Source organism: Atheta coriaria, unplaced genomic scaffold, assembly GCF_025399875.1.
Source record: "Atheta coriaria isolate IRGN ID8LTWV9N9 unplaced genomic scaffold, Caltech_Dcor_3.1 hic_scaffold_3_pilon, whole genome shotgun sequence".
Classification (NCBI taxonomy): Eukaryota; Metazoa; Arthropoda; class Insecta; order Coleoptera; family Staphylinidae; genus Dalotia; species Dalotia coriaria.
The window spans coordinates 10,912,175-10,939,965 of NW_027045445.1; the positions used below are offsets into that span (position 1 = coordinate 10,912,175).

A 27,791-nucleotide genomic window follows, 5' to 3' on the forward strand; every position below is an offset into this window, starting at 1 on the left:
ACTACATAAATGGTCAATGAAAGTATATATTCGTCATAAAATCACATATTTACTGAGAATTGCATCAAATCTCTTCAAAAACTACAAAAAAGCATAATAACATTCAAATTTTACTTCTTTGGTAGTTTACTCTTGAAATTAAATACCTATATTATTTTAGTTAATAAAAATGGTCTAAATATATATAAATTCATATTATTTTCCGTCGGAAACTACCTCTATCCGGTTACATCCACCGTTACATTCATACGGTGCCCTAAACACGAGTCACTTCTACCGCTAACAAATACAACACGACGGAGAATTTAATTTTACATTTCTAGATGCCCCGCTAAAGTTTGTGCGCCGCCCCGTTCGAAATGCATTAATGCGAAGAGATTAAAAAGATGTACGTATTACGAACACGAGTGTATAAAAGAAGCAAGTAATGACACCTTACCAGTATTTTATGCGTTACAACATTTCAACAAGGGTGTCATTGTTTATTTTATTTAAAATCGGAAGTCGATCGACGAAGCGAATCAAATTCGCATTCCAATTTAGCTCATGACTGCGATAGGAACTCGAAAGCGATTGCTAAAACAAAAAAGAGAACGAAAATTAGTACCTGCCCCCTTCAACTCCGTGTTGCAGAAAACGACTCAATGTTGTCGCTATTTGCAGAGAGCGTATATTTACAGAGAAGTTTAGTCGCAACGGTTGCAATATAGTGGCGTAGTTTAGCCATATGATCACGTTGTTCACTTGGAAAACTGCAGCAGTTGTTAGAATAGCAGGCAGGAGTGCTGATTTTCCCTCGCAGGTGTCGCAAGTTTCCCTTAACAAAACCTGTTTTACTACTCCCACCAAAAGATGTACCCTTTTCAAGATTCTCATTCACTCACCAAATTAAACATAATAAACCCAAGAACATAACAAATGAACTTTTAACGTGTATTTATTTTTATAATATTTCTCTTTTGTATCAAAACGTTTTGCGATTAGATCGGATTTAATTTCAGGCGATGTAACTCCACACCGCACAAGCAACACACGACTTGTACCAGCGATGTAAGTCAATTACGCCACAAGGAAAGTATTACGGATAATTAGAAAATGTCGTGTTATGGGAGTTGCGTAATTACACGTTGTTGTAGCTTGTTGTGTTACGCGCCGTGGAACGAAACGATTAGCGGCGGCGAAGCCCCGACGAGGTTTTGCAAGCTTTCACCCTGAACCTTAAAACTTCACCCCGTTGTGCCGATTGTCGTCGTCGTCGGCGTCGTGGCCGTGCCCTTGGCGATCTTGACTAAAGATAAACGTAAGCAAGAATGCAATATAGACTCTATTACTTAGAAAACTGAAAATAAGCTGAAAATAAAAGTGTTTTTAAATAGGTTTTACTTCTTCCAACAATAATTGCCAATCTGTACTTAGCAAGAAAACTAAAACAAACAATTAAACTTCACACAATGGGACATTCTGTTAAATCGTATAGATATAGATAAAGTTACTGCAGCAAGAAGTTTAGTAACAGGCAAAAGAAATAATAGAATAACCAATTAAAAGTTTCTTCTTTTACCAACTATCGCATTGTTGTAAAGTAATAATAAGAAGTAAATACTTATAACAAGCAACCAGGAAGAAAACAAGTAAGTTTAGTAAGTGTTTTATGGTTATGCGGCGCTCGGAACTTATACCGCAAGTCAATAAATTGTATTTTTCGGATTTAATTGATTTATAGGAAACATTTGTTTTTTCAACGCAAGTTTCAATTCACAAATGCGATGATTTATACAACACCGTGCAAGTGACAGGTTTCCGGGCGAGTTCGGCGCATTTTGACAACCAGAATGCGCTCTTTGCGCGCGACGTACCCGTTCCCGGCGCGCAATCCCTGTACTCCCAGTCAATCCGAAAGCTCTCTCGGTGCGCTCGACCCGAAAACTGCGCACGCGGTCGATGCATCATTCTGACAAATAGCCCGTCCGCGTCGGACGGACAAATTATAAGCGCACAGTTAATAATCTACTTCTAATTATTGTTTGCTATGCGTTACGGACGCAATTTTCCGCCGCTGACATTGTTACGCGCACACATTATACATTAACAATAATTGTCGCATATTTGAGCAAATTGTAGGTACAAATGCTATGAGGTCAGCAGGCAATTCGATAAAATGACAATTATTAAACCAACAGTAACAAATTATTATTTTAATCTAGCCTGCGACTTCGTCCCGGTAGTGTTTAATAAAAATGTAATTTGTTTTGACTCTCTTGTTCTAGACATAGTATGTGTCAATTCTATAAATAAGATTCGCAATTTTATTTTACAGAACTATTTAACTATAACTATGGAATCTCAATGCCAACTTTTATCCTATAGAAAAGAGCAGTCTTTAGGGTTTTCCCGGCAATTATTCAAATTTTTCTCACCGTAAAAACCATCCTTGGACTTTAACAAACATTTTAAAAAAAGAATTGGCCAAATTGGTCTAAGCGTTGTGGAGTTATGCGCATACCAACATATTTTACAATTCATTTTTATATTATAGATTTTAAAAAAATAACAAAATAAAATTTTGTTCACAAAAAAATAATTTTTAATGATTTTAATTTTATGCAAGCGTAAAAATGTACAACACTTAATAAAATTTAAAAAGTTGAATTATTTCACGTTTGCAGTCGCATTCAGCATTTGCACAAGCCGTCATCACTTCTTTGGGCGTCGCGCTGTCAATTGCAGAGACGGTGCGCAATGCAAAAGCACAAAAGCGCCGCCCGACAAAGCCCGCCACGGCCTACTGATAGATAAAACCGCGCAAAGCCCGGCGCATCCGCCATCGCAGCACACACCGCGCTGTAATATTGATGACGCGACAGAGCCCACTCAGCATTACGCAGAGATCATCAAATAGCGCTACATGCGGTGTGTTTAATCAACGAGTTTTAATTTACGGCATATTGGATTGTATTGATTCTAGTTGCATAATATTGTTTCTCTATATGAATAAAAGCACAAAAAACGCAATTAACAATCGTTGCAATTGTTAACAGAATATGAAAAACAATGAAACTTGATGAAATGCACTGGAAAATGTTTTTTTTACAAGAATTAAAAGTAAAAATGTATAAAAATAATTTTAAATAGAAAAATATTACGTAAATATAATATTTAAATAAATAGAATAATTTATGTTTATATTTTTAGATAATGTTGGTTTCAGTAGTGCGTATTTTAGTGGAATTAGACTCTTGGAATACAACACAGGCATTGACAATGACTTTTGAGAAATACCCTGGATGGGATCCTTGAAAGAGCTCGATAGGACTTGAAAGGAACGATGTTCCCGGGCGAACGGACTATTGGTGCCATTGAAAACAAACCTGGATTCCTAGCCCAGACAAAAGCAGATACCGACCGAAACGAATGAAAAGGAATGACGGCAAATGACATCATTTTGCTTGTTTTATGTCGACACCCAATGAATCTAAAAATACGTTTTTTTATTTTATTTCATCATTTAGTAACTTCTACTACACATTTTTATTATTTTTTTCTGCCGAGTAGAAACCGGGTACAATTTATGATATCGCTTGTTGTTCCACGTGCCTGCACACTCTTCTGCACGCTCGCTTAAGCGTTGTTAGTGTAGAAAAACACTTTTTCTCTTTTTCACTAAAAAAAACCGCCACGAAAAAGAAGTAAGTGTATACAGATCAACGTAAATACGCGTGGTACACGCGTTAGCGAAACGTGAGAAGTGAAAACGAAAACAAGTAAACAGGAAAACAGGAAAACGGAAGGCAATATATTTGCGTCTTTCTCCCGCACGGTTAATTGTCCAAGTTTATGCACCAATTATTGCGGGCGAAGAACGACGGGTGAAAATTCCAACTCACGCCAAAACTTGTTTCTTTGTCTCTCGCGCGCCCGGTGAATTTATGGCAATTTAACTCGGGCGTAATTTGGTAATTTTGCGTTGTTTATGTTTCAGATTTGGGATTCGCGGAAATTTTGCTTTGCAGATTTTACGCCATGTCGCAGATGCTCTTCTGGAGCTTAGCTGATTTATTATTATTTAATAAAGTTGGATCTAGTTTAATCTAAAACTTAACACTTACTAAACAGCATTAAATAAGGATCAAATTGCGCGGCTATACAACTTGTAATACTCTCAATGCACATTTGGTTGCATATATCACCGAGCAAAACTTTTTAACTAAATGTGTTGAACATTTTTTCTTCGTCAAGTTTTCCGCTTTGCTTCATTTGGATATTTTGCAAGAATGCACAATTCCGGATGGCGATATAGCGTTTTGGGCAAAGCGGATGGCGCACCCAAATCGGATTCCGCACGCTAGACTGCCGCCCAAGAACTGAAACAAAAGACAAGCAAAGCCGGATCAAATTTCATGAATAAATTACACCCGACGTAAAGCGCAGTTTCCACCCTCATTTCATCTCCCACACCGTTTACTGATGTTACTTATTTTTTCCCCCCGAAAAAAAAAATTGATTTTGTTTTATGCTCACACACGCGTTTTTCTTATCTGAAAATAAACGCAAATCTGTATGGAATTGTGTGCTGGGCACGTGTATGAGTATGTTCTGTTGACGCATATTGATTTATGACGACGTGAGCAAAAAATTAATTTTTGCCCGGCGCCTCCACCATCGCATCGTATTATCTCTCGCATCCATAACACATTAACGTCAAACTTTCTCAAAAAGTTTCTAATTTTAAAAACACGACATTTTTGTTACGTTTTTTTTCTTTCTTTTTGTGAGAATTTTATTAAACAATAAAATAATTATTTAACGTTTAAAATAATTTGATGGTATTTTACGTGGGTATAAAATCGTTGGTTCAGAAACATGCAGAGATTGTAAAATGAGGTCAAACACGCCGCTACCTTTGCTAACATTACCGTGAAGCCCGTTTTCAACATCATTGCACGACACGATTTTCCAATTTCGCAAAATAATTTCGTCACCCTTAATACCGCCACTCGGGGATGCAAATCTGCCTTGATTAGTTTTTTGTGAAAACTGATTACCTTAACTAATCATGGAGTCATGTTCTAAAATATTTTAATTTAAAAATACTTTTTCTACTATTTTCCCTAGACTTTAATCACAAAATTAAATAACATACTTTGTAATTTAAATTTCTTTAAATAAAACGTACATTTTTTAGGTTAAATTTTATTTTAAAATATTTTTATCAGATTTTAGTGTTTGTTGCATAAACTATATTTTTTCAACGGTAAAAGATGAAAAGTCTTACTAACGATGCGAAAAGAAAAACGCGTCGCATTTGCATTCTTCGGCGACTCATTTAATTTCATGAGAACCTCGAGCGTAATTTGAATAATTAGTTCATTTTCTCTCCTCTCGGCTTGCATCTAATGTACACACTTACCTTCTCCTTGCGCGTTCGAATTTTCCACCGTTTTTCCATTATTGCGCTAAAAATCAACGCGCATCGCCTTTGGTTTCAAGACCCAGCCAAGTCTACAAGTGCCTTCGAGAGTCCTTTCTATGCGGCCATTATTCTCATCAAAGTTTTTCCAGCGGCTGAAGTGGATGAGGATGAAATTTCATTAGCGGCGCTTGGAAAATTATCAAAAACACAGCGCCATTTTTAAAATTCAGGAACATTTTTCAGGATTGCAATATTTTTGTGGTAGCAAATAAAACAAGTTTACAATTTACATGAAAACATTCATACATCAAATATATTTTATTTATTTGCCGTATATGGTTTTCATTAGACGCAATTGTTCAATTTTTCATTTAACTAATTAATTTATAACAAAAACAACAAAAAATATGTAATTTTCTGCGTCCTGATAATGTCATGTAATTTATTCATAAATTTGTTCACTTATCAAAAACAGGAAGACTACATACCAATCTATCTTCACTTCTCGTTAATTTACATAAAATCAATCAATTAATTTAATTAGTTTTTAGTTCATTTACATCGTATAAGAACTATTCATTTCCTGTGCGCTTGGTTTCCATCGAGAGCTTAATCATGTTCACAGTTTCCAACATCTAAAAATTTCTGTAATGATTCGATGTATTTCATAACCTGTATTTTATTTTGAAGGCAAACCATCCGAACGTAATACAATGCAATTTAAATTAGGTCGTAATTATTCATATTGCGGATGGTTTCCCGAGCGAATTTATTTTTATTCCATCTAAAAAACAAAACATTACACTTTACATATAGAGAATGTAAGAATGGATATTTACATTATTTACAATAAATTTTATGAAAAAAAAATTTAAAACAAAAAATTTGCATATGCATTTGAAAAACATAAAAAGTTCAAGTGTTTGAGTTGCAGTACAAGTGCAGAGAACGCAAAAATGTTTATTTTTAAACGTTTAAATTGTTTATAATTAGAATTATTTGTGTTTCATCCTAGTTTATTACGTAAGTTACTTAACCATCTAATATTATTAGTGATGATTGTATCTCGCTACTTATACATCATAAATTGATTATATTTTAACCTACTTTGCATCACGGAGCAAAACTATTTGCCTTTTACAATAAAGTCGTACATTTATGACTAAATTTTATCTTTTTTTTACTAATTGTGGTTATTTTTGGTTTTTTACTTTATTTGAGTTTTATGTTGAATTTTATTCGAATATCAAATCGAGAATATCATCCACGCACACATTGTTTATTTTAATTTCCTGTTCCCGCGTCCATTCTCGCAATCCTTGTCGATACATCCACAAACCAACGTTATCTAATTTTGATCGATCGATCGGCGCGCTTTTCCCGTCAAACTGGTACAGTTTACATTCGTTTTGTTTATTCAAGAATAAATTAATTCACTTTAGTAACATAATATATCACACAATTTTTTTGTCGGCGAATAAAAACAATTAAAAAAATAACAAAAAAATAAAATAAGCTGCATTTTTCTTTATGTATATTACAAGCTATTTACAATATTTAAATATTTAAATACTACGCAGTTGGTTTGAAATAATTTATACATTTACTTGTCGTACATTTAATCATAATCACATTTATAACACATTTAACATTCAATTTCTAAACGTTCAGAACACAAACACACTTTTTGTTTCTTTTTTGTTTATTTTTAGGTAATATATACGTAGCAGTAAAAAAAAGTAGCACCATTTTTGTTATTTATTCTCTCATCTTTGGTTTAGTTCCACGTTTAGAGCCGTATTAATATTTTGTTAATTGTTCAGTAATTCGGTAACTAGTAGCAGACAAACACACAGACTAAAAGCTGGTTGTTGTAAGTCTGCTACTAGTTAGGTCTACTCAGAGACTTGACCCGTACTCGGAGCTTCTACGTCGATCAACGTGTTTCATATAAGTCTCCGAATAGATGCTTCGGGTCCGATCGTCGTAACGTATCGAAGGTCGCCGAACATCATAAGAGTCCAGATCCGAAGGGGGACGTCGACACAGACTGCAAAATGCGCACTGCAGCGTGTTTTTGAAGGCTTCACGAAACTCGCGATTGAAGTACGCGTAGATGAGTGGATTGAGTGTGGAGTTGAAGTATCCGATCCAGAATACAATGGTCACCACAATATCAGGACAGTAGCAAGAACTGCACAGTGATGTGCTGATGTACCATAAAAAGAATGGTAACCAGCAGAGGATGAAGGTGCCCATGATGATACCCAAGGTACGTGCTGCTTTGTGTTCACGTTTCATCTTGATAATGTTCCTTTCTTTGGTCGGAGTATGATGCAGGTCTTGATTGATCTCATGCACGAGGGTTTTGGATGATCCGCCTGAATTGGACAGCATATCTCCATTGGTGTTGTTCTGATGTAGAAGACGTGCTGCTCCATGGCGATTGAACATTTCCTTCTCCTGGCGATTGGCTTCCCTGAAGATGGCAAAGTAGGTGAAGATCATAATCGTGCATGGTATCCAGAAGGAGATACTACTACTGAATACTGCGTAGAGTTTGTTGACACGAAACTCGCATACGTCGGGATTACGATGTCGGAAGTCTTGATTTTCGTCCGTTGTATACCAGCCCATGAATATGGGAACAAAACTGATTATCGCCGGGCTGATCCATGTATTCAACAACATGATGGCTACCACCCGCTTGGTCATACTGATAGGGTACTTTAAAGGTCGCACGATTGCATAGTATCGATCGACGGAGATACAACACAGATGAAGAATGGAAGCAGTTGAGAAGTAGACATCCAATGAGTTCCACACATCACACATGAAATACCCAAACAACCACCGGTCGAAGATCTGCACGCTTGCGTTGAAGGTCATTGCAAACATGGCGACTAACATGTCAGCCAACGCTAGTGACACCACGAAGTAATTCGTAATGACTCGTAGTTTTCTGTGACGCATGACTGAGACAATGACAAGCAGGTTGCCGAAGATGGCGGCGATGATGATGCAACCCATGAGTACAGCGCGGATGAACAGCAGTAGAAAATCGGACCATTCTTGCTCCACATCAGCAGCGCCATCCAGCGGTAGTGTGGAGTTGGTTGCGGTCAGAGTGTAGACGACTGCCGGCGTGCTGCTGACGTTAATGATGTCGGGATCCATTACGTCCGCCGACCCTTCCTCAAAACCGCCTTTCAGAAGTGTTTATTCTCGATAGAGTCGCAACGTTGCATGCTTTGCATTCATCTGCAAAAATAGAAGAGAAAAAAACCTGTTAATATTTCACGCAGTACGACAGCTGAATCGAGATTAAAACCTTCAAAAATCGCACGAAAAACAAACGCGCTTGGAATAATTCCAATTCAAACGCATAAATATAGCCCATTTGCGAAAGATTTTATTTATGAACCAGTGTCATCGTGTCACATTATAAATATCGCATTTATATGATGTGTAATCCGCGACAAATATGTCGAGTCTAAAGTTAACTCGCAACCTAAATATTTTTACGTTTTTTTTTTTATAATTTTACGGTGTAAATTTCATGCTAGATGATACTGTTGTACAGACAGATAAGTGATTAAGTGTTCTTCACTGTTCGCCGTCTGTGAAATGGAAGGAAATTCGAAGCGACGCTTTACCTCAAGACCTCGAGCGTTTTGCGGCGTGGTGTCGTGTGGTAGCTTCGATTACCGAGGCTTTGATAAATGCCTGGCTCGCTTCAACCTTATAGGCGCAAATTTATTATTGATTCTTCCAATTCCCAAACGTGAACAAATCCACCAAATCTCGCGCCACATAACAATTTAATGTTACATTGTTATTTTTTAGTGCCCTAAGTCAGGTTCAGGTTCAACGTGTGTAATTGGTTGCGGACGATAAAATTGCCTCAAAGTGAAAGATGGTGGAGGCGCCGGGCGCCTTGCACCTTTGCCAAGTTTTATAGTTTCAAGATTAACCGCACATAAAATTTTATTGCATGTAAATGTACAAACTGTACTTGAAATTTAATTATAGGTATTTACACTGTAACAGTGTTTGAAAAGAAAAGAGAAGAAAAAGAAAATTTCATCAGACGATGTAATAAATATTATTTGTTATTTGTTATTTGTCAAATCGACATGTTCAATGCTTCATGTTTTATGATGCAATTGGCCATCTATTGCATGAGAGCTTTTATCAACGCAGCGCCCGATCTCGTTTCGCTTGGTAAACAGAACGTACACGCGCGCGCCAGGATTCGATAACAACGCGAGAGAGTCAAGAAGCAAAGAGGTTTATTTCATTCGCTGTTATTAGTTTACAAGCGAGTAGCAAGTCGGAGAGTTCATACAGCGGCGGACCATGCCATCAAACGGGAATGATCAAAGCTTACTGGCCTCAAAGATGGATGAAAGTATAAAAATACAATAATGGTGGAGGCGTAAAGGCAAACAATGCGCAGAAAAACTGCAAATATGTTAACATAATTGATTGAGATTGTTATTTACACAAATAAAATACTATGCTCAAATTTTAGGCAACTTTTGATGCGTTATTTAAGAATTAACGTGCAGCGCACGTTTAGTTTATCGCAAATATTGTAAGAAAATACAAAATATAATTCTTGTTATATTCTCATATTTTAAAGAGCAACGCAATTTGAACAATGTAATTCTCTAGGCGGATAAAGCCGGAATGGCAGGAGGATGGCACCCGGGAGAGGAAATGAAATTTCGAAAACAAAAAACGCAGCATAATAGGGATGAAGAGGAGAGCAACAGCAATTGGCTCATAAAAGAGGATTAAGATGATTTACATTCGGCTTCCTTTCTCTATGCGCCCACACGCAAAATAACGTATCTGCATGTAACGAAAATAAAAATTGTTTAGTTAGAAAATATTGAAATTCTCTAAATAAACGTGCTTTGCCCACGCAGAATTTTATCGGTTATTCTCAGGAGAGAGAACGGATTAATTAGATATAAATCATCCGGAAGTAATAAATTTCATCAATAAATGTCTTCAGGGTGAAATAAAAATAAAAATGTTACTTTACGATAAATTTTTCTTTAAAGTTTAAATAATTACAGAATGAATTCGGTTGAAAAATATCAAATGACACAATTACTGCAGCAATTGGAAACAAAACCCTTGCAGATGCAGCAATTTATTTCTCTGAAAATGATTGGAATAATTGCTGACGTAAAATATTGCACGCAACAACAAAAACTGCAACAACAACCAACATGCATTTGCATTTTAATACATCACACAATTTTTTTAAATGTCAAACTGAATTTTGTTTTAGTTTTTTTTTTTTACTCAAACGCACATTTGTTGATAACGCTGGAAAAAAAATCATCCAATGCACTATTTTCAATTAATTTGTGACGAGCGTATATGCTCATAGTTTGTTCATACATAGTATAGTATCGTGTGAAATGTACTGAAAGTCCAAACAAGCGTGTAGTGCAATGCGCGTGCAGTGATACGACCATGTTGTGTTTTTTTTTCGCTGCGTCCCGAATGGAACAGGAAGATTAGCCCGAATTGATACGGTCGCAAAAGTGTGTCACACCAGTCGATGCGGGGCCAAAAACTCTCTAACTCGAAACCGGCAAACGTATCTGATCTGTTTCGGAGCGTTTATGAGGGCTTGCAAAGCGTGTGCAAACATATTCGATGCTTTCAGGGCTTTATTGGTGGTTATAGGCAAGCCATCGCCAAGTTATTACGGCTTACGGACATTTTTTCGTGTTTTACGCTACAAAAATGTCTTTTATGGGGGTTACTGAGGTAAAGCCTGAATATTGAAATGGTGATTTTACGGATACTAAAAGATTGAAAAATATTGATTTTTCTTTTTTAGGTATAGGTATTTAAAGTAATTGTATAATGGTAAATGTGAGGTTGTGTATGTTTGTTTATTTGTTACTCCTTCACATAATAACTACTACATCAATTTTGATAAATTTTGGTATAAAAATATTTAAAGTCAAGGAAAAGCAAATAGGGTACTTTCTGTCCCCATAAAGTAATTTGAAAGCTGAATAATAAGGCATGAAAATTGATATGGAGATTTAATAATAGTTATAGTAATAATATATAGTTATAGTAATATAATAATAATTGGGGCGCAAGGGCCGTGGGTGCCAACTGCCAACCTCCCCTTCACGTGGTGCGCCCTGATTTCGACAAACGAGGCTCTGGCGACCGAATATGAGGCGGTATAACCTCACTTTCACCACGTCAAGTGCGGGACATCAACAACATCGTCAAACATCCAGGTACACTGAGGCGGGTTTGGACGCTCCAGCTGGCAGCCCCAGCACCAAACTCGGGTGCAGAAGGCTAATAACCTACTCACCCTAAATCAAACCTATTACTGAAACTTCAACTAAGCAAACCCGGACGGATAATACGAGGACGACCCTGGCTAATACTAAACACAAGATACGTTTCGGCTGCTGGAACGTGCAAACGTTATACGAGAGCTCCAAATTGCAGCAGGTAACTAAGGAATTTCTCAAATATAATCTACATATTTTAGGTATATCAGAAGTACGTTGGTTGGGGAAAGGAGAACATCCCACACAAGGTGGAGAACGACTACTTTTTAGTGGTAATGAATCTGGAAAACACGAAAGCGGTGTAGGATTTCTACTCAGTAAACATGCTAAAAAGAGTCTAATCTCATGGACACCAATAAACGAAAGAGTAATAACAGCAAGATTCTACACCAGGTTCAGAAAAGTAACTTTTATCCAATGTTACGCCCCAACCAATAACGCTTCTAAAGAGGATAAAGATGAATTCTATGACATCCTCGAGAAAACTATAAAAGACGTAAACAGCGGTGACATAAAAATTCTCATGGGCGACCTTAATGCGAAAGTAGGCGCTCAAAACGAGAATTTGGAAGAAATTATGGGAAAAAACGGCGTTGGGCAGATTAACGAAAACGGCACATACTTCACACAGTTCTGCTCCAACGCGAACCTGGTAATAGGGTACGCTGTTCCCCACAAACAGATTCACAAGACAACGTGGGTCTCGCCAGACAAAAACCCACAACCAAATCGATCATATCACAATCTCTAGGAAATGGAGATCGTCATTACTCGATGTGAGGAACAAGAGAGGTGCTGATGTAGCCAGTGACCACCACCTAATAGTTGGCACATTGAGAATAAAACTAGCAGTACCCAAGCAACCAGCCGATATGAAACGAATAAAACTAAATATAGAGAAGCTACGCATTCCACAAATAGCAAAATCCTTCAAGGAAAAATGCAAGAGACAATAAACCAAAAATCAGCACAAAATGGGAAAATATGGCCGACAACATCATTGAAGTCGCCAAAACAACAATTGGAGTGAAAAGCAGGCAAAGGAAAGAATGGATCAGCGAAAACACGTGGTTGCTGATAGAAGACCGAAAGAGGAAAAAACACCTGCTACTCCAAAATCTTTCGCAAGAATATAGGGCAGCGGCACAGGTAGAGTACACAGGCCTTTGCCAAAAGGTCAAAAGGGAAGCCAGAAGAGACAAACGCAGGTGGATAGATGATATTTGCAGACAAGCAGAAGAAGCAATGCTCAACAACAACTCGAGAGAACTTTACAACCTCACAAAGAAACTGGCCAATAAGTACTCTACACGCACACACTTCATTAAGTCAAAAAACGGCCGCCTGTTAGTTGAGTCAGACAAGCAGCTCGAAAGATGGAGGGAACATTTCTCCGACATGCTCAGCGCAAACGAAACAATTAACTGGGAGCCAGAGAATAACCCAGGTAGACAACTGAACATTGACTCGAACCCGCCTTCAGTCGCGGAGATAACTGCAGCTATAAAGACGCTTAAGAACAACAAAGCAGCAGGAGCTGATAACGTTCCAGCGGAACTACTAAAAGTAAACGCCACATGGATGGCAAATGAACTATACCACTGTATTAAGGAAGCATGGAACAACAACAAGATTCCGACCAAGTGGAAAGAAGGGCTAATCATCAAGCTTCCCAAAAAAGGTAACTTGACCGAGTGTAACAACTGGCGTGGCATAACGCTATTAAACACAATTAATAAGATTATCGCGAAAATCGTCCAAACAAGATTAGCGGAAACTATAGAAAACACCCTGCGCCCGAACCAAGCAGGTTTTCGGCCGAATCGCTCATGCATCGATCATATCAATACCCTTCGTATAATTATCGAGCAATCAGTAGAATGGCGATCACCACTATTCATCGCCTTCATCGACTTTGAGAAAGCATTCGACAGCCTGAACCACGACGCTTTATGGAGGATCCTTAAGTCGCGAGGTGTACCAACAAAGATAATAAGCATCCTGCAAGAACTCTACACTGATGCAAACTGCAGTGTGTTACACAACGGTGAAAAAGCGAAAGTTTTACGATACACAGAGGAGTAAAACAAGGATGTGTCATATCCCCATTACTATTTAACATCGCCTTAGACTACATACTAGCAAAGGTAGACCAGAACAGGGATGGGTTGCGCTGGACACTAACCTCGCACCTCAGCGACCTGGATTACGCCGACGACATCTGCCTGATGTCACATACGTTCGAAGGCGTGAGCCGACAGCTAACAACATTAGCAAGGGAGGCAAGTAAAATTGGCCTAAGAATAAATATTGCCAAAACAAAAGAAATGCGTATAAATACAAACAACACCTTAAAACTCCAAATAGATAATACGGAAATAGAAGAGGTCAAGGAATTCCTATATCTAGGAAGTATAATTGACATAAAAGGGGGGACCGACGCAGATATAAACAACAGAATAAAGAAAGCCCAGCAATCCTTCAGAATGCTGAGCACAGTATGGAAGTCAAGCGTCTATACACTAAGAACAAAACTGCGCATATTCCGCACAAATGTAAAATCCACCCTTTATATGGATGCGAAACATGGAGGTCAACGAGCTCAAGCACACACAAACTCCAAACCTTCATAAACAAGTGCTTGAGAATGATCTTGCGCATATTCTGGCCAATGACAATCTCCAACGATGAGTTGCACCGTCGATGTGATGAAACTCCCATTATAAATCAAATACGCAAGAGAAAATGGGGGTGGATTGGGCACATCTTGAGAAGAGACGCCGGAGATATCGCCAGAAATGCGCTAGAATGGAACCCACAGGGGAAGAGAAGGGTTGGTAGACCGGCCAATACCTGGCGAAGATCCACAATAGAGGAGCTCCGAAACCAAAATATGGGCTGGAACGAAGCAAAGGCGGTTGCCCGAAACAGAGTCCGTTGGAGGGCGCTTAGTGAGGCTCTATGCTCCACATAGGAGCCAAGAACATTATATATATATATATATATAGTAATATAATTCAAATCTAGATGGCGATAAAGTGCATTAGTAGCAAATTTCATTACTTTATAATCAAATTAAAAATCTTATTGACAAATTTACACTATTTGCCCCAGAAACAAGCGAATAATTATATCGACTTGCTATTTAATAAAAAAAATTTCATAAAATTAATCGGTTTTCCCAAGAAAAAAACAAGTTTTTACCGTTTTTCAATGCGTAAACTTACAATTTTCCAAAGCTATAATATAATCGCAAAATCTGTTGGTAAGCGCATAACTCAACAACGCCTACACCAATTTGACCACTTTTTTTTATAATGTTCGTTCACGTCCAAAAATGTTTTTAGGGCGAGAAAAATTCAAATAATTGCCGGGAAAACCGTAAAGAAAATTTTTTTCTATAGGATAAAAGTTGACATTGAGATTCAATCATAGTTATAGTTAAATAGTAGAATCCGGGATGGCGTGTTGAAGTGCATTATTAGCAAATCTTTATATAATTAATTTCTTTAAAATAAAATTGCAAATCTTATTGATAGAATTGACATATACTATGTCTTGAACAAGAGAGTAAAAACTAATTACATTTTTATTAAACACTACCGGGACGAAGTCGCGGGCAAATGCTAGTTTTAAAATAAAATTAAGAATCTTATTGACAAATTTATTTATTATTTGCCCAAGCAACAAGGGAATAATTAAATTGACATGTTATTTATAAAATTTCTTTATAAAACTTATCTGTTTTTCAAAAACATCAAATTTTTTAATGCGTAAATCTACAATTTTACAAAAAAAATTGCCACGAATCAAACTAAAAAATTATTTTGACCAATTTACGTGTCTAAAAGTCATTTTGAACATTTCATTTGCAATATATTATTATTGATCATACATTTTGTTCCAAATTTAATAAATTAATAATGAACTAAATGCAGAAATGCAATTTTATAATTTCCATTTAATAATTCATAATTAAATTGATACCCAATTAAAAACGTGAATCATCCCGAAATTAACTGTCGATAGGGACATGATTGAAATTCCAAAAAATAATTAATATAATTTGCGCTGTGATTTCGATATTTCGACATTTGATTATTTACATTTTTATATATTTTTTTCAATATAAACACCGAAATGTTCGACTGCTAGTCAATTTCCACTTTAATTATGATTCGCATTTTGAAACGTTCGAGTTTGGCAATTCGCTCTACCGGCGGGATAATAAATTAACTTAACTGCCATTGACAAACATGAACGAGCGTATTAAACTCGCTTTTTATTTAAATTTTCACAAATTGTATTTTACTCCAACAATAAATACAATATTTTATACATTTATTAATATAGAACTTTTATTTTACATGCAAATATGAAATCAATATTGTTTTTAAATAAAATAATTTGATATTGTTTTATTTACTTGAGTTACAATAAAATTTTTCTATTTCCACCCATAAAGCGCCAGTTTTTAGTCACAAAAAGTGATAGCTAATATACGGACGGCCAAGCCGTACATAATATTCATTATATACTTGCATTATGCACGGGACGGAGCAAACGCCTGCGCATTTGCCTACGGAGTAGCACAAGGCGGTATGAAATGTCATGCGACGTCAGTCAAACACGTCAATACAGGCACGATATGAACCGAAGCGTCACATGGGCCGGCGCGTGGCAAGGCACTTAAAACCATACAGTTTGTATAAGTGTGTGAGCAAATTACGATGATTTAATACACAAAAGTTGAAATACAAAAACCGCAACGTGGAACTAGAGTGGAAGTAGAAAAAATACCATAAGCACCTCATGGCTAAATGTTATTAAACACTCGATTGATTGACAATCTCGTTTGTAATGCCATCGTTTAGCCACTTGTTACTTAATATACTATTATATAATTTTTTTAACTCTCTGTATATTCAACAAAAAATTTATTTACGATTCCACTGCTCGGTAAGAACCGAGCGTAAAAGATTGAAACAAAATTAGATTTGAGAGGTGTGAGCGGCGTCGAAAATTTAATATGCGAATTTCTATTTCATCCCGCAAAAAAACGCAAGAAATGCGCGCACAAAAGCTCGGTGTGATGAAATCCGTCAATTCTCCAAACTAGATTTGCACCTATTTTATCTCAAATATTTATATGTCATATTTTTATGTTTTTAATGTCGTCACGTGCAAGTATAGCCGTCGCCAACCCTCTTAATAAAATTCTGTCCAACTAATGGATTTTCCACCCGTTTGCATTCGAATTTGACGCCGGCGGAATGCGAAATGCAAAATTTGGTAGAGCGCAGATATAGGTGACATAGGTATTTTCCGCACCGGCACTCTTTCCATTTCTCATTCGCCTCTCGCACACCTAGTTGTTTGTGTCAACATAATCACGCCAAGGATTATAATTCATTATGCGAGATAAGCGCGCTCGGGAGGTAGAGAGATATAAATCGTGTCGCGCGCGGCTTTTGTCGGCCGGACCCGCCGCAAAGGGGCGGCTGTTGTTTGGGCGGCGTCCAATTAAATTTACAATTCAAATTTGCATTCGGCATTACCTGCGCCCGCTTGCTTTTTTCCACTTGCATCCTTCAACGTCACATCAGTGAACTTACAATTGTTACAATCAAGTTATTCACTACATATTTGTGTAATCTACGTTAAAATAAATTTTTATTGTTTTAGTATTAGTTGCAAAATGTCTCCATAATTTTTAAATATTTTTTTATGCACTCGTTTTTGAGATAAAAATTTTTGAAAAATTTTTTTCCAAATTTTTGTTGTTTTTATTTTTCAATTGCCAATAACTTTGTCAAAAATTTACCAATTTGAATATTTTTTTCTTCTAAATGTTTGTCTTTAAACACACTTTCACTAAGAATTTATTAAAAAATTTTCTTTTCAATTTTACAATCTTTAAAATTAAATTATTTACAAAAAAAAAACATAAACTCATCAATTTTAATAAAATTTTCATCCATCAATTGTTTCTTATTTTACTGCTTTTAACCCTATTTCAATAAATGAATAAAAATCAAATCAATTTTTCAAAATTTTTAATTTTTTCTATTTTTAGCGTCAAATTAAAAAATTAAAATACTTCCTAGTAATCTATAAGAATTATTGGTTTCATTAGCACACAGCACATAATAATCTCGTTGATTACAACGTGAGAACTGGCGAATTTATCTTGTTATCTAATGGAAATCGAGAGGGAGTATTAAACGCTCACTGCGCTCCCTTTGGAGTCTCTGCTCAGCTCGGCGCTCAAGCGATGCGAGAGCAAGATATCCAAACGCGGCAAACCCCCTTCGAAAGGTGTCAGAAGAAGCGAGCTGGAGCTTTCACCTCGTCGCTTAGGGGTATTCTACTTAACTAACTACGATCGACACTCACAAACACCCAACACACCGACATGTTTTTGGATAACGCACCTGTAACATCAATTTGGTGCGTTGCTTTGAACCTTCGACGAGCAGATATTTTCGCGGATGAATTTAAAGCATGTTCAATATTTACGTTCGTTAATTACGATTGAAATTAATACCCTTGATTACTATTACTTGCTATTTGCTTCATTTGAATATATGATGTTTAGTTGAAAGCTATTTCACGCTAGATGGCGTTGGATGACTCATATCCGTTCGGTGAGAGTTTGCTTTTGTAAGCGTTGCAGTGTAAAATGATGTGAGGTGAAAAACATGCGCGTGGAGAACGAAACAAAAATCAAGCAGTTGCCGGAGGCAACACGCGCATTCTACACCGCAGAATGCATTAGACGCGCGTGGAAGAAAAGCGAGTCTCTCGAATATCCTCGGCTATTCTCTGGTTCCGTGTGTTTGACCTATTTCGAGACGTTTCATCCGGGTCATCAAGGAGAAAAATAGCGAGTATTTCCTTGGAAATACATATTTTTTTAGGTCGGATTTATTCAGTGTGTTAATTTGGTATGTTCCGGGAAATAACAATATATATATAAATATAAATGTATTGAATTTTATTTTAATTTATTTCTTTGAATTTCTTCTGCGTTGTTTTTGTTTCAGCTTAATGGGCTGGACTTTTCTTGTTTGCTTGCGAAGGAAAGAAATTTATGGTACGCTTTTTACGCAGCATCATTAGAGCTACACGGCTTAATTAGAGCAAAACTAATTACGTACACTTAGATGACAAAATCCTACAAAATCTTGCTTGCTTTCGAAAAATACGCACGCAAATTATACAATGGATTTCGTCTTCAAATTGGTAGAGGGCGCTGGTGGCGGAGATTTGAATTTCTGCATTGTTTTCGAGGTCACGCGTTCACAATTGGCGGATATTTTTGCTGTTTGTGCGGTTAGTGCAGTAATTGCAATTGTTCAATACAAAAATAATTAATAAGTAATGTAAATGTTATTGAACATTGTGGTACGACTACAAACTGGGTTCGAATGGTTTAAGATGAAGGACAAGCAGTCACAAACGCGAATATCGTAAGAATCAAACAAATATTAAACATTTACCTCATGATAACCTCATAAGTGTACATGTGCTTTACTGGGTAAATCTATTTCATAGATTTAATAATGATTAAAGCAGTGATATGTGTAAACTGAGGTAAGCAACATGTGTTTATATATTTATTTTATAAATTGTTTGCTTTCTATATTTTTTATTATCTTTTTAGCACGTGAAAATGATGCGTTTCTTCAATGTTACCATGACAAGCACTTTTTATAAGAAGATAAAGACAATGCTGTTTTAAAATTGCATAAATAATTCATCAAGAGTCTCGAAATAAACGTTATTTTCATCACAAGGCAACACATTCACGCTGTATATATAGTTTTGGAATTAACTCTGCATGACTCTGCACTTAATTTGTGTCTAACTGCTGTCAAAATCCATTTTCTTACATAATTCACTCAAATATTTCTATACTATGAGTTTTTGTCAGAAACATCGTGCTGTTTCCATGATATTTACGAGTGCGCCGTGGATAAAAACAGAACATAACCGAGTTAACGCCGACTCAACCGAGGAAAATTTGCATTCCAAACGAAAACGTGCGCATGCATTTCCATCCGATATTCTAATGTTGTTCCCATGACCTCATGACTCGCCACCATCCACACCACTATCAACAAATCTCACAAAATATCCCAATCCAATGCAAATAACAAAAATTTCAACATTTATGTGCCTAATATCCATGAAATAATCAATTCATAGGTACAAGCAGTGTAAACAAGCCGTTTATGCGTGTAATACACTTCTATACCGCGTATAGAGGTAAACTTAAGTATGTGCATATTTAATGTATTGTATGTTATTACATTAAATTTGATGTTAAACAAACACGGCATCATCAGCCTTGGCGCAAAACGACGAAATGGATGTAGCCGCAAACGATACACATCCCCACAAAGATGTGTTTAACATTTATATTATGCAAACATGTTTAGACTGCGGCCCACACCCGCAGAGGGAAATTTGGAAAATGCGTCAAATGCGTCCTGTTCGGTAATAAATTCGCATGGCATTATAAAACGTTACCAATAACGGTAATATCAATCATATTATTGTGTATTACACCATGTGAGGGTTGATTTTTAAAAATTTGTCTTTTTGTTTTTATTGTAACATCCTGATTGAGATCTTAAAGTCTCAAGTGCAAGTAGCAGTAGGTAGCTATCGATTAAGATGTGGAAATTGTGGAAATGAAGGAAACGTAATATAACTTTTTAATTGAAGTTGGCGCCCGGCAGAGCACACCTCCAAAAAGAATTTCCCAGCGTTAGGAAAACCTCTTACCGCCTGGATGGAGTATTAACGGATTGTGTCCTCATCAAAGTTTTAATTAAGATCTATGATTAGGTTTGCAACGCGTTTCGGTGCACATTTATTTTTTAAACAAAAATTTTCAGCGCAATTTCATTCTGAATGATTTCAAGTTTAATCAATCATATTCCGCTTCCGTTTGCATCAGGTATAAGTTGAACTTTTGCGTATCGGAGTTTTATTTGAGTTGATAGTTTATTAGTAAATATCATAAGCGCCAAAAATATATTTACCCAAAACTTTGCAATAATTAAATTAAATCATGCGGGCTGAAATTATTAATCGAAAGAAAACAAATATTTAAGCGACCGAAAATTAATTAGTTAATTAAAATGTGTTCAAAGATTAATATAGACACATCCATTAATATATGGGTATAATCATTTTGTAATTTCGAATGGACATCAATATCATATCTGTTAAATTAATATTTGGCCGTTGCAAATCACTTTAATCACTTGATCTCTCTGTGCGGATTTGAGTTGGTTTCAAACATTGAAATATTAAATAACGAATTCCGTTTGTTCAACGAGTAGATAATGAAATATTATTGACAATGTCGAGAATTGTTGAACATTGCAAAAATGTCAAAATAATGAGTTGCGCTATGAAAACAGTAATTAATCAGTAACCATCACAATTATTCACGACTTGCGCATTGTTGCATTCAAGGTTGAGGCTGGAATTCTTGTGTTTTATAAACATATTTAGATATTTAACGTGTTTTCATTCTTTGAAATATTTTAAACGCGAGTTAAAGTTTATTACTTTGTTTGTTACTCTTTCATGGGAAAACTACTGAACGAATTTTTATTAAATTTAGTATTGAATTCATTTTGTTCAAAGAAAAGAAAATAGGCTACTTTTTGTCCCAAAAATTTAAATATAAAGGAGACAAATAAGGGATGAAAGTTTATATGCGGATTCAATCGTAGTTATTGTTAAATAATTCAAACTTAGATGGAGTTAAATGCATTTCTCCTTTGTTTACATTAAAATCAAGCAAGAATCAAAAAGTTAGGTTATTTTATATTAAAATCTACGCATGGAAAATAAAATGAAATGATTTAGATATAAAACTAAACGTCTTATAGTCAACAGAAATTTTACGCACCCTGCGCCTGCTGGAATTCTGTAGCATCCATTAAAGATCACAAACGTTTATGTTCATTTGTGTTCGTTCCGGCAAGACGCCTCCAGAAGCTTGTTTTTGCGCGCCGCGTGCGGCATCCAGTGTATAAAATTTAATGCGCTTCGTAATGAATTTATGTTCCTGCGGCGGCAGGTGAAGCCGACGTGCGTGTTCGCCGCTTGTGCACCGCCGGAGACACGCTTGGAATACTCAACATGATAAAAAATATATAGATAGCAAAAAAAAATCGGTCATAAACAGGATAACGGGCATAACAGGCGTAATGAGGTTAACAAGAAGTAACGTGTTATGTTTTATGTACCCGCACACGTTTAAGATGTCACTTTTAATTTTTGTTTAGTGTGGAAATATTTTCCAGAGTTGAAAATTGTTTTTTTGCTTGTTTGTAAGTACTCTGAGATGGTAATAGCTTTTGGTATTTACATTCTTGCATACTCGTGTGCTTGCACGTTGTGTAAATATTTCGGGTGCAAAGTCATTGTTGCGCTCGTTTTAAATTATGTTTGCTAATTGCAAACAATGTGAGTTGGTTTGAAAGTTTAATGAAAGTGTATCTTATGTGTGCGTTAAGATGTAAATGAGGTTTTTAATATAATATTTTTTAGGGCGGTGATAAATAAAAATTAATATTTAGCGATTTTAAAATGTTTTGACGGTCAAATCTCACGAGCAAATAAAGCGGCGCACGATATTAAAATCGCTCAAATGCGCAAAACCCCTTTTGCAGCCACATGAAATGCTGAAACGCTGAAATGTTGAAATGCTCAAACGTCGGGGTCGGAGCGATGGCCATCCCTTAAAGTACGAACGCATTATCCATAACTCTAGTCCTCGCGCAAGCTCAACCGGCCAGAAATAGACATTTTACGTATTTCTATTCTTTGATAATGGATTTTAAATCCGCTTTCTTCCGCAAGCCAAAATAAATTCGCAGAATAGAGAATAAAATTGCGCGTCGTTTTATTTTCAGGCAACCAGTCGTACAGATTCTATTCTCAACCGCGTACGTATACATTTCGAGGTTAAATTCGTTTGTGAACTTGTGTATTTCATCTTGAAAGTAGTAAACATGGAAAAGTTGTGACGATCCAAGACATCCACACACAGGAGATCGATATAGTACCGCAGTAAATTAATAACGCGACTCCTCATTCAAGATCCGGCATGAATAAGTAAAGCTGTTTCTGGCGGCGCGTGCACGCTGTGAGAGAGGTCGACATTCAACATTTGCGTAAATTCTCACACACAAACGCCGAACAAACACCGAAGCAAATACGAATTGAAATTTGTATGTTCGGTCGTGTAAACAAACAAACAAATGGACGACGTAAACTGAAATAACAAAAACAATACCTGCCAAAACGATTTAAATTCCGAGAAAAAATTTAAATTCAGCGTTCGATGCTTATACCGTAACTCAAATGTGTTGACACAGATAAAATAAATTTTTTGTTTGTTTTTTGAAATATTGTCGGCGAGTTAAAAAGTTAAAATTAGTTATCAGGTCATCGCTCAGATTTTGATTAATGATAAAACGCGCGCAAGTTCGCAAACTCGCTTACGGTGGCAAGAAATATTTTCTTTCTGGCGACTTTCGGCCGCAAGTTTTTATCAGCGCGCAGCGGCCTAATAGAAAAAACGACGACAAACTTTGCACCGAACAGAATATCAGCGATCTAGAAGAAGAAAAAAGTCCAAAAAGTCACTAGTGGTTTTCGCAACTTCAACTCCAACTCTAACCTATACCTTACACTTAAAAGGATGGGATGAGTAATACAAGTTGTTTCGTGAAGGTGGGGCTGGTTTTTGGGTTGTTCGGGGGTGAGTTGAAGGAAGATTTATTGCGTGCGGCGTGCGCATAGAATGCCCAAACAGACGAATTTCGAGCACACAATGCAAATACGTGCCGCCGCGCACATCTCAAGTGCTGCTTCTGGGTTAATCGCGAATTCATGCCAAACGTCGTGCGTAATTTATTGTAAAAATTCTAAGACACAACACAGAGCGCAGTGCAATGCCAGGCAACCTTCACAACAATTAATGAATTGAAAAAAATATATATATAAACTCATACCGGAAATTACTAGTTACATAAATTACACACATGTACAATAAAATGATTATAAACAAATTTTCACATGATTAATACCAAAGTATGAATCAGTTGTTTTTTGTGATTATGTTGTGTTGATGCGGATGCGTCGTCGGATCGAGTGTAATTGTGGTTTAAGAAATTGATATACTGATTGGTTTGTTATTGAAAGCGTTTGTTCTCGGAAGCGCAAGTGCACTTGGCGCACACTTTACGACTATAACATTTAATTGTTTCGTTTTATGCGGGCCGACGTCGTCGCGGGACTTGCGTCACGTTGGATATTGTTGTTTGTCTGAAAGTCGAATTAATTCAACTTGGGTTAATTACGCGCTTGGTTATTAATAGTATATAGTATGTTTAAGTCAGTGAGAGAAAAAAAGTGTATTACATGTTTAAATTATTTTTATTTGATGGCTTTTGCCCACTGGCTTCATTTGTGTAGACTTTAAAAAAATTTAGTTTAAAAACTTTAAAATGCTAATATTAAACTTTAGAGTTATTTGGGTTTGAATTATATAGCTATAACTATGATTGAAATTCAATACCAACTTTCATCTCTTATTTTACACCCTTATTTTTACGACAAGAAATAGTCTATTTGCTTTTCTTTAGTCATAAATATCTTTATACGAAATTTTATAAAAATTGCTTCATGGGTTTTTGTGTGAAAGCGTCACAAACACACAAATTCGCATTTATAATAATACTAGCTTTTGTCCGCGACTCTGTCCCGGTAGTGTTTAATAAAAATGTAATTCGTGTTTACTCACTTGTTCTAGACATAGTATGTGTCAATTCTATTAATAAGATTCGCAATTTTATTTTAAAGAAATTAATTACATAAAGAATTGCTAATAAAGCACTTCAGCGCGACATCTCGTATTCAACTATTTAACTACATATAACTATGATTGAATCTCAATGCCCACTTTTATACCATAGAAAAGGGCTGTTTTTAGGGTTTTCCCGGCAATTATTCGAAGTTTTCTCGGTGTAAAAACCATCATTAGACTTTAACGAACATTAAAAAAATTGGCCAAATGGGTCTAGGCGATATTGAGTTATGCGCTTACCAACAGATTTGGCGATTTTTTTTATATTATAGATTTGAATTACATAAATTTCAATGTACAACAAAATGTTTCATTTTTATTTATTTATTTATTGTGAGCCGGTTGATTTTATTTCAAGCCGAAATAATCCTTGATAAAAATAGCGGACGTGTTGTGCCATTATCTATTTTTAACCCATTTGTGTGATTAATTATTAATTGTTAATTCGCCGCGTTGGAAGATATCAACGTCAGAGTGTGACCCGCGACGACACACTCGAAATGCCGATCAATTCATCTTAATAATGTAGAATTTTCTATAATTGACATTCGGTCGTTTTTAAACTAAGTAGAATCGATGAGGTCAAGTGACTCAAGTGGTTCGTTGCTGCTTTTTTATTTATTTCGAAATTGAACCGTCGACAACAACGCCAGCATCACGCCTGTGAATTAGTACAAATAGTTTTCGATAACAAATAAGATTTGATCTGTCTGCGATTCACAATGCGAGTTATCAAGGGGACAATACGGGGCCAAATTAATTAGTTACTGAGCGTCGCACCGGAATTGGATTCCTCAGCTACGGATTGGGGTCAGAGGGCACCAAGACCGAAGACATCTCCATTAAGCTCATGCATTTCGGTTCCTGCGGTTTGGATAGTTTGCATCACCGCATCTGAATATTATATCTACCTATCTAGTAAATATCGAATTCCGTGTACTACCTCAAACCTGCTTTCAAACATGGTTAAGTAGATTTTACCACCGCAGGTTATGCGGGGGTGTATTTTGTGTTGCATTTATGTAATTCTAGAGACACGCGAGTGTGTTTCACTCTTCATGTCTTATATTTGAGTAGATGGCGCTGGCGGCGCAAAATTCTTGCAATTCTTCGTAATGCGCCTGCGCAGCGGTTATTTGTCATTTTACAATACTTATTTTATGCTTGTCATCTAAGGAAACGCTGTTGTTGACTAAATTCAGTGAAATGTAAAGTTGTCCTCCCTGTGAAGAAGATTTAGCAGATGCAAAGCAGCTTAAATAGTAACAAGGTACATGCACGTGTCTATTTTCTCTGCATTTACGGTGGCATTATGAGTTTTGACTCCCGAATCCACGTGTGCGCTCGGTGTCACACTTGCGAATTCGCGATCGCGGTTACGGTCGCGCATTGTGAAAGACGAGCCGCAGCGAGTTGACCTACAATAAATAGAAAGAGAGATGTGTGCGGCGGTGTCTAAATATAAATTCGCCATTGTAAACAAAAGCTGTGCGCGCGTAGCACGCGCCGTCGCTTATTACGAGTTGCCTCATTAAAAGCTCTGACATCGCGTCATCTATTTACGGCGTGCGCGCGATCGATTTAAATTTGAAACAATCGCAGACGAAACTCGATCAAATCAAACGTGTGGGGCCGGCGGTGATTTCGCGCGCATTAAACTGATTTATGCGATGTTGATGCCGCGCCTAATGGTCTAATCCTACATAATATGGGTAATATTTTTGTAGGTTATGTAGGTTATAAAAATGGCGGGAGCTGTGCGAAATAAATTTGAGGCTTTGTGACCAACTACAATAACGAATCGATATGCGCTGTCATTTTGGGGCCTATCCTCGATAGTCGTCGTTGATATATCCTCTTTCGTTCATTTATTTATTCACTCATTTCGACCTCGGCTATCATTATCAACCGATTTCCACGGGCGCTACGCAAAGGTCCCCTCTCACATGAATAATGTATGACAGCGAATATATTCCTCGCCGCGAAAGGATTAAATTAAGTACCTGAATTTTCCATTACGCCCACGTTTGCCCCAAACTTACCCCCGCGGTCGATGGTTGTAAGTAATGTGATTTATATATATTTCCGCCCACTTTCTCATATAATATATTATCTTCCAAGGGGATGATTTCCTCTTTTCCTGTCGTCATAACTTTGATGACCTTTACAGGTAACAGATGTTTTTCCCTCGGCGTATTAAATATTTAAAAAGTTGGATTTATTGCGTTGGTAGTGAAGTTGTGCACTTTTTTGTTTCTCTTTTTTGCCGGAAATAAAACAAATTTGTTCGTAAATGTTGTAGCGACTTTCGTGCTCGGGGATAATGCGGCGTTTTGATCGTAATCGTGCCGTGCGCAGCGATTACTGAAAAGGGTGCAGTAATAGTTGTGAATTAACGCGATATATCAATTTAATGTCTCACTTTTATTCGAGGCGTGCGCCACCCACCGCCGCTGCAGTTTGCAGCCGGCCGACTGCGCAATCTGCGCCAAACGCCAATGACCCTAATAATTTTGTAACTCAAAGCTCAAATTACGCCCACACCATCAAAAAAACAAAGTCTACACTGCGCATGACTAAACATCTACGTCGATGAATTTATTTAATTAAATTATGTTTTATTTGAATTAATTTGATATTAAATACATGAGCAACCGCATGCTTTCTTTAATTATGTGCGTTAAATAAATAAATTATCCTGACCAACCACGAATTGGGTGAGTACGCACTCGTTTAATTTTAGTGTTTTGCATGCTTAATGAATATGCCATTGTATTGTATATTTTGTTCGGTTGGTGTTGATAACACAATTTCGGCGATGATTTAGAGTCTGTTTATTTTCGCATTTCCGTACGTCTTTGGGCGTTTTTCTTCGCGTTTCGTCGCGTAATTAAGCGAAGCAATTAATTAGAGCGGCAATGGACTAGCACGCCGCACGCGCGCGGCTCCCACCATCGTCAAAAACGCAAACAAGCGCTCGCCGATCATCATCACAAAGAGACGGGTATCGTGGTGCCCGGAGATAAATGGTCGACATGGCATTACATCTGCAGCCACTCTTTAACAACCCCTAACCAAACCATCCAGTTTAATTATTGCGTGCAGTAATGTTGAGTTAATTTTTAGTAATTTT

At 36.7% G+C, this 27,791-nt stretch overlaps 1 protein-coding gene and 1 long non-coding RNA gene across 5 annotated transcripts in view; one reads left to right on the top strand and one right to left on the bottom strand.

Moving 5' to 3' along the window:
• Positions 1-5,695: 5,695 nt before the first annotated feature.
• Octbeta2R (Octopamine beta2 receptor) overlaps positions 5,696-27,791 on the bottom strand; it is a 38,188-nt gene continuing 16,092 nt past the window's right edge. For all 4 annotated transcript variants that reach the window (XM_065299672.1, XM_065299671.1, XM_065299673.1 and 1 more), the window contains one exon: positions 5,696-8,671. In XM_065299672.1, the coding sequence (XP_065155744.1) occupies positions 7,310-8,587 (1,278 nt within the window). In that variant the 5' untranslated portion in view covers positions 8,588-8,671 and the 3' untranslated portion in view covers positions 5,696-7,309. The remainder of the gene's footprint in view (positions 8,672-27,791) is intronic.
• LOC135789707 (uncharacterized) lies at positions 18,847-20,489 on the top strand. Its single transcript, XR_010547641.1, has 2 exons — positions 18,847-19,353; positions 19,424-20,489. It is a non-coding gene; the product is annotated as an uncharacterized lncRNA (long non-coding RNA).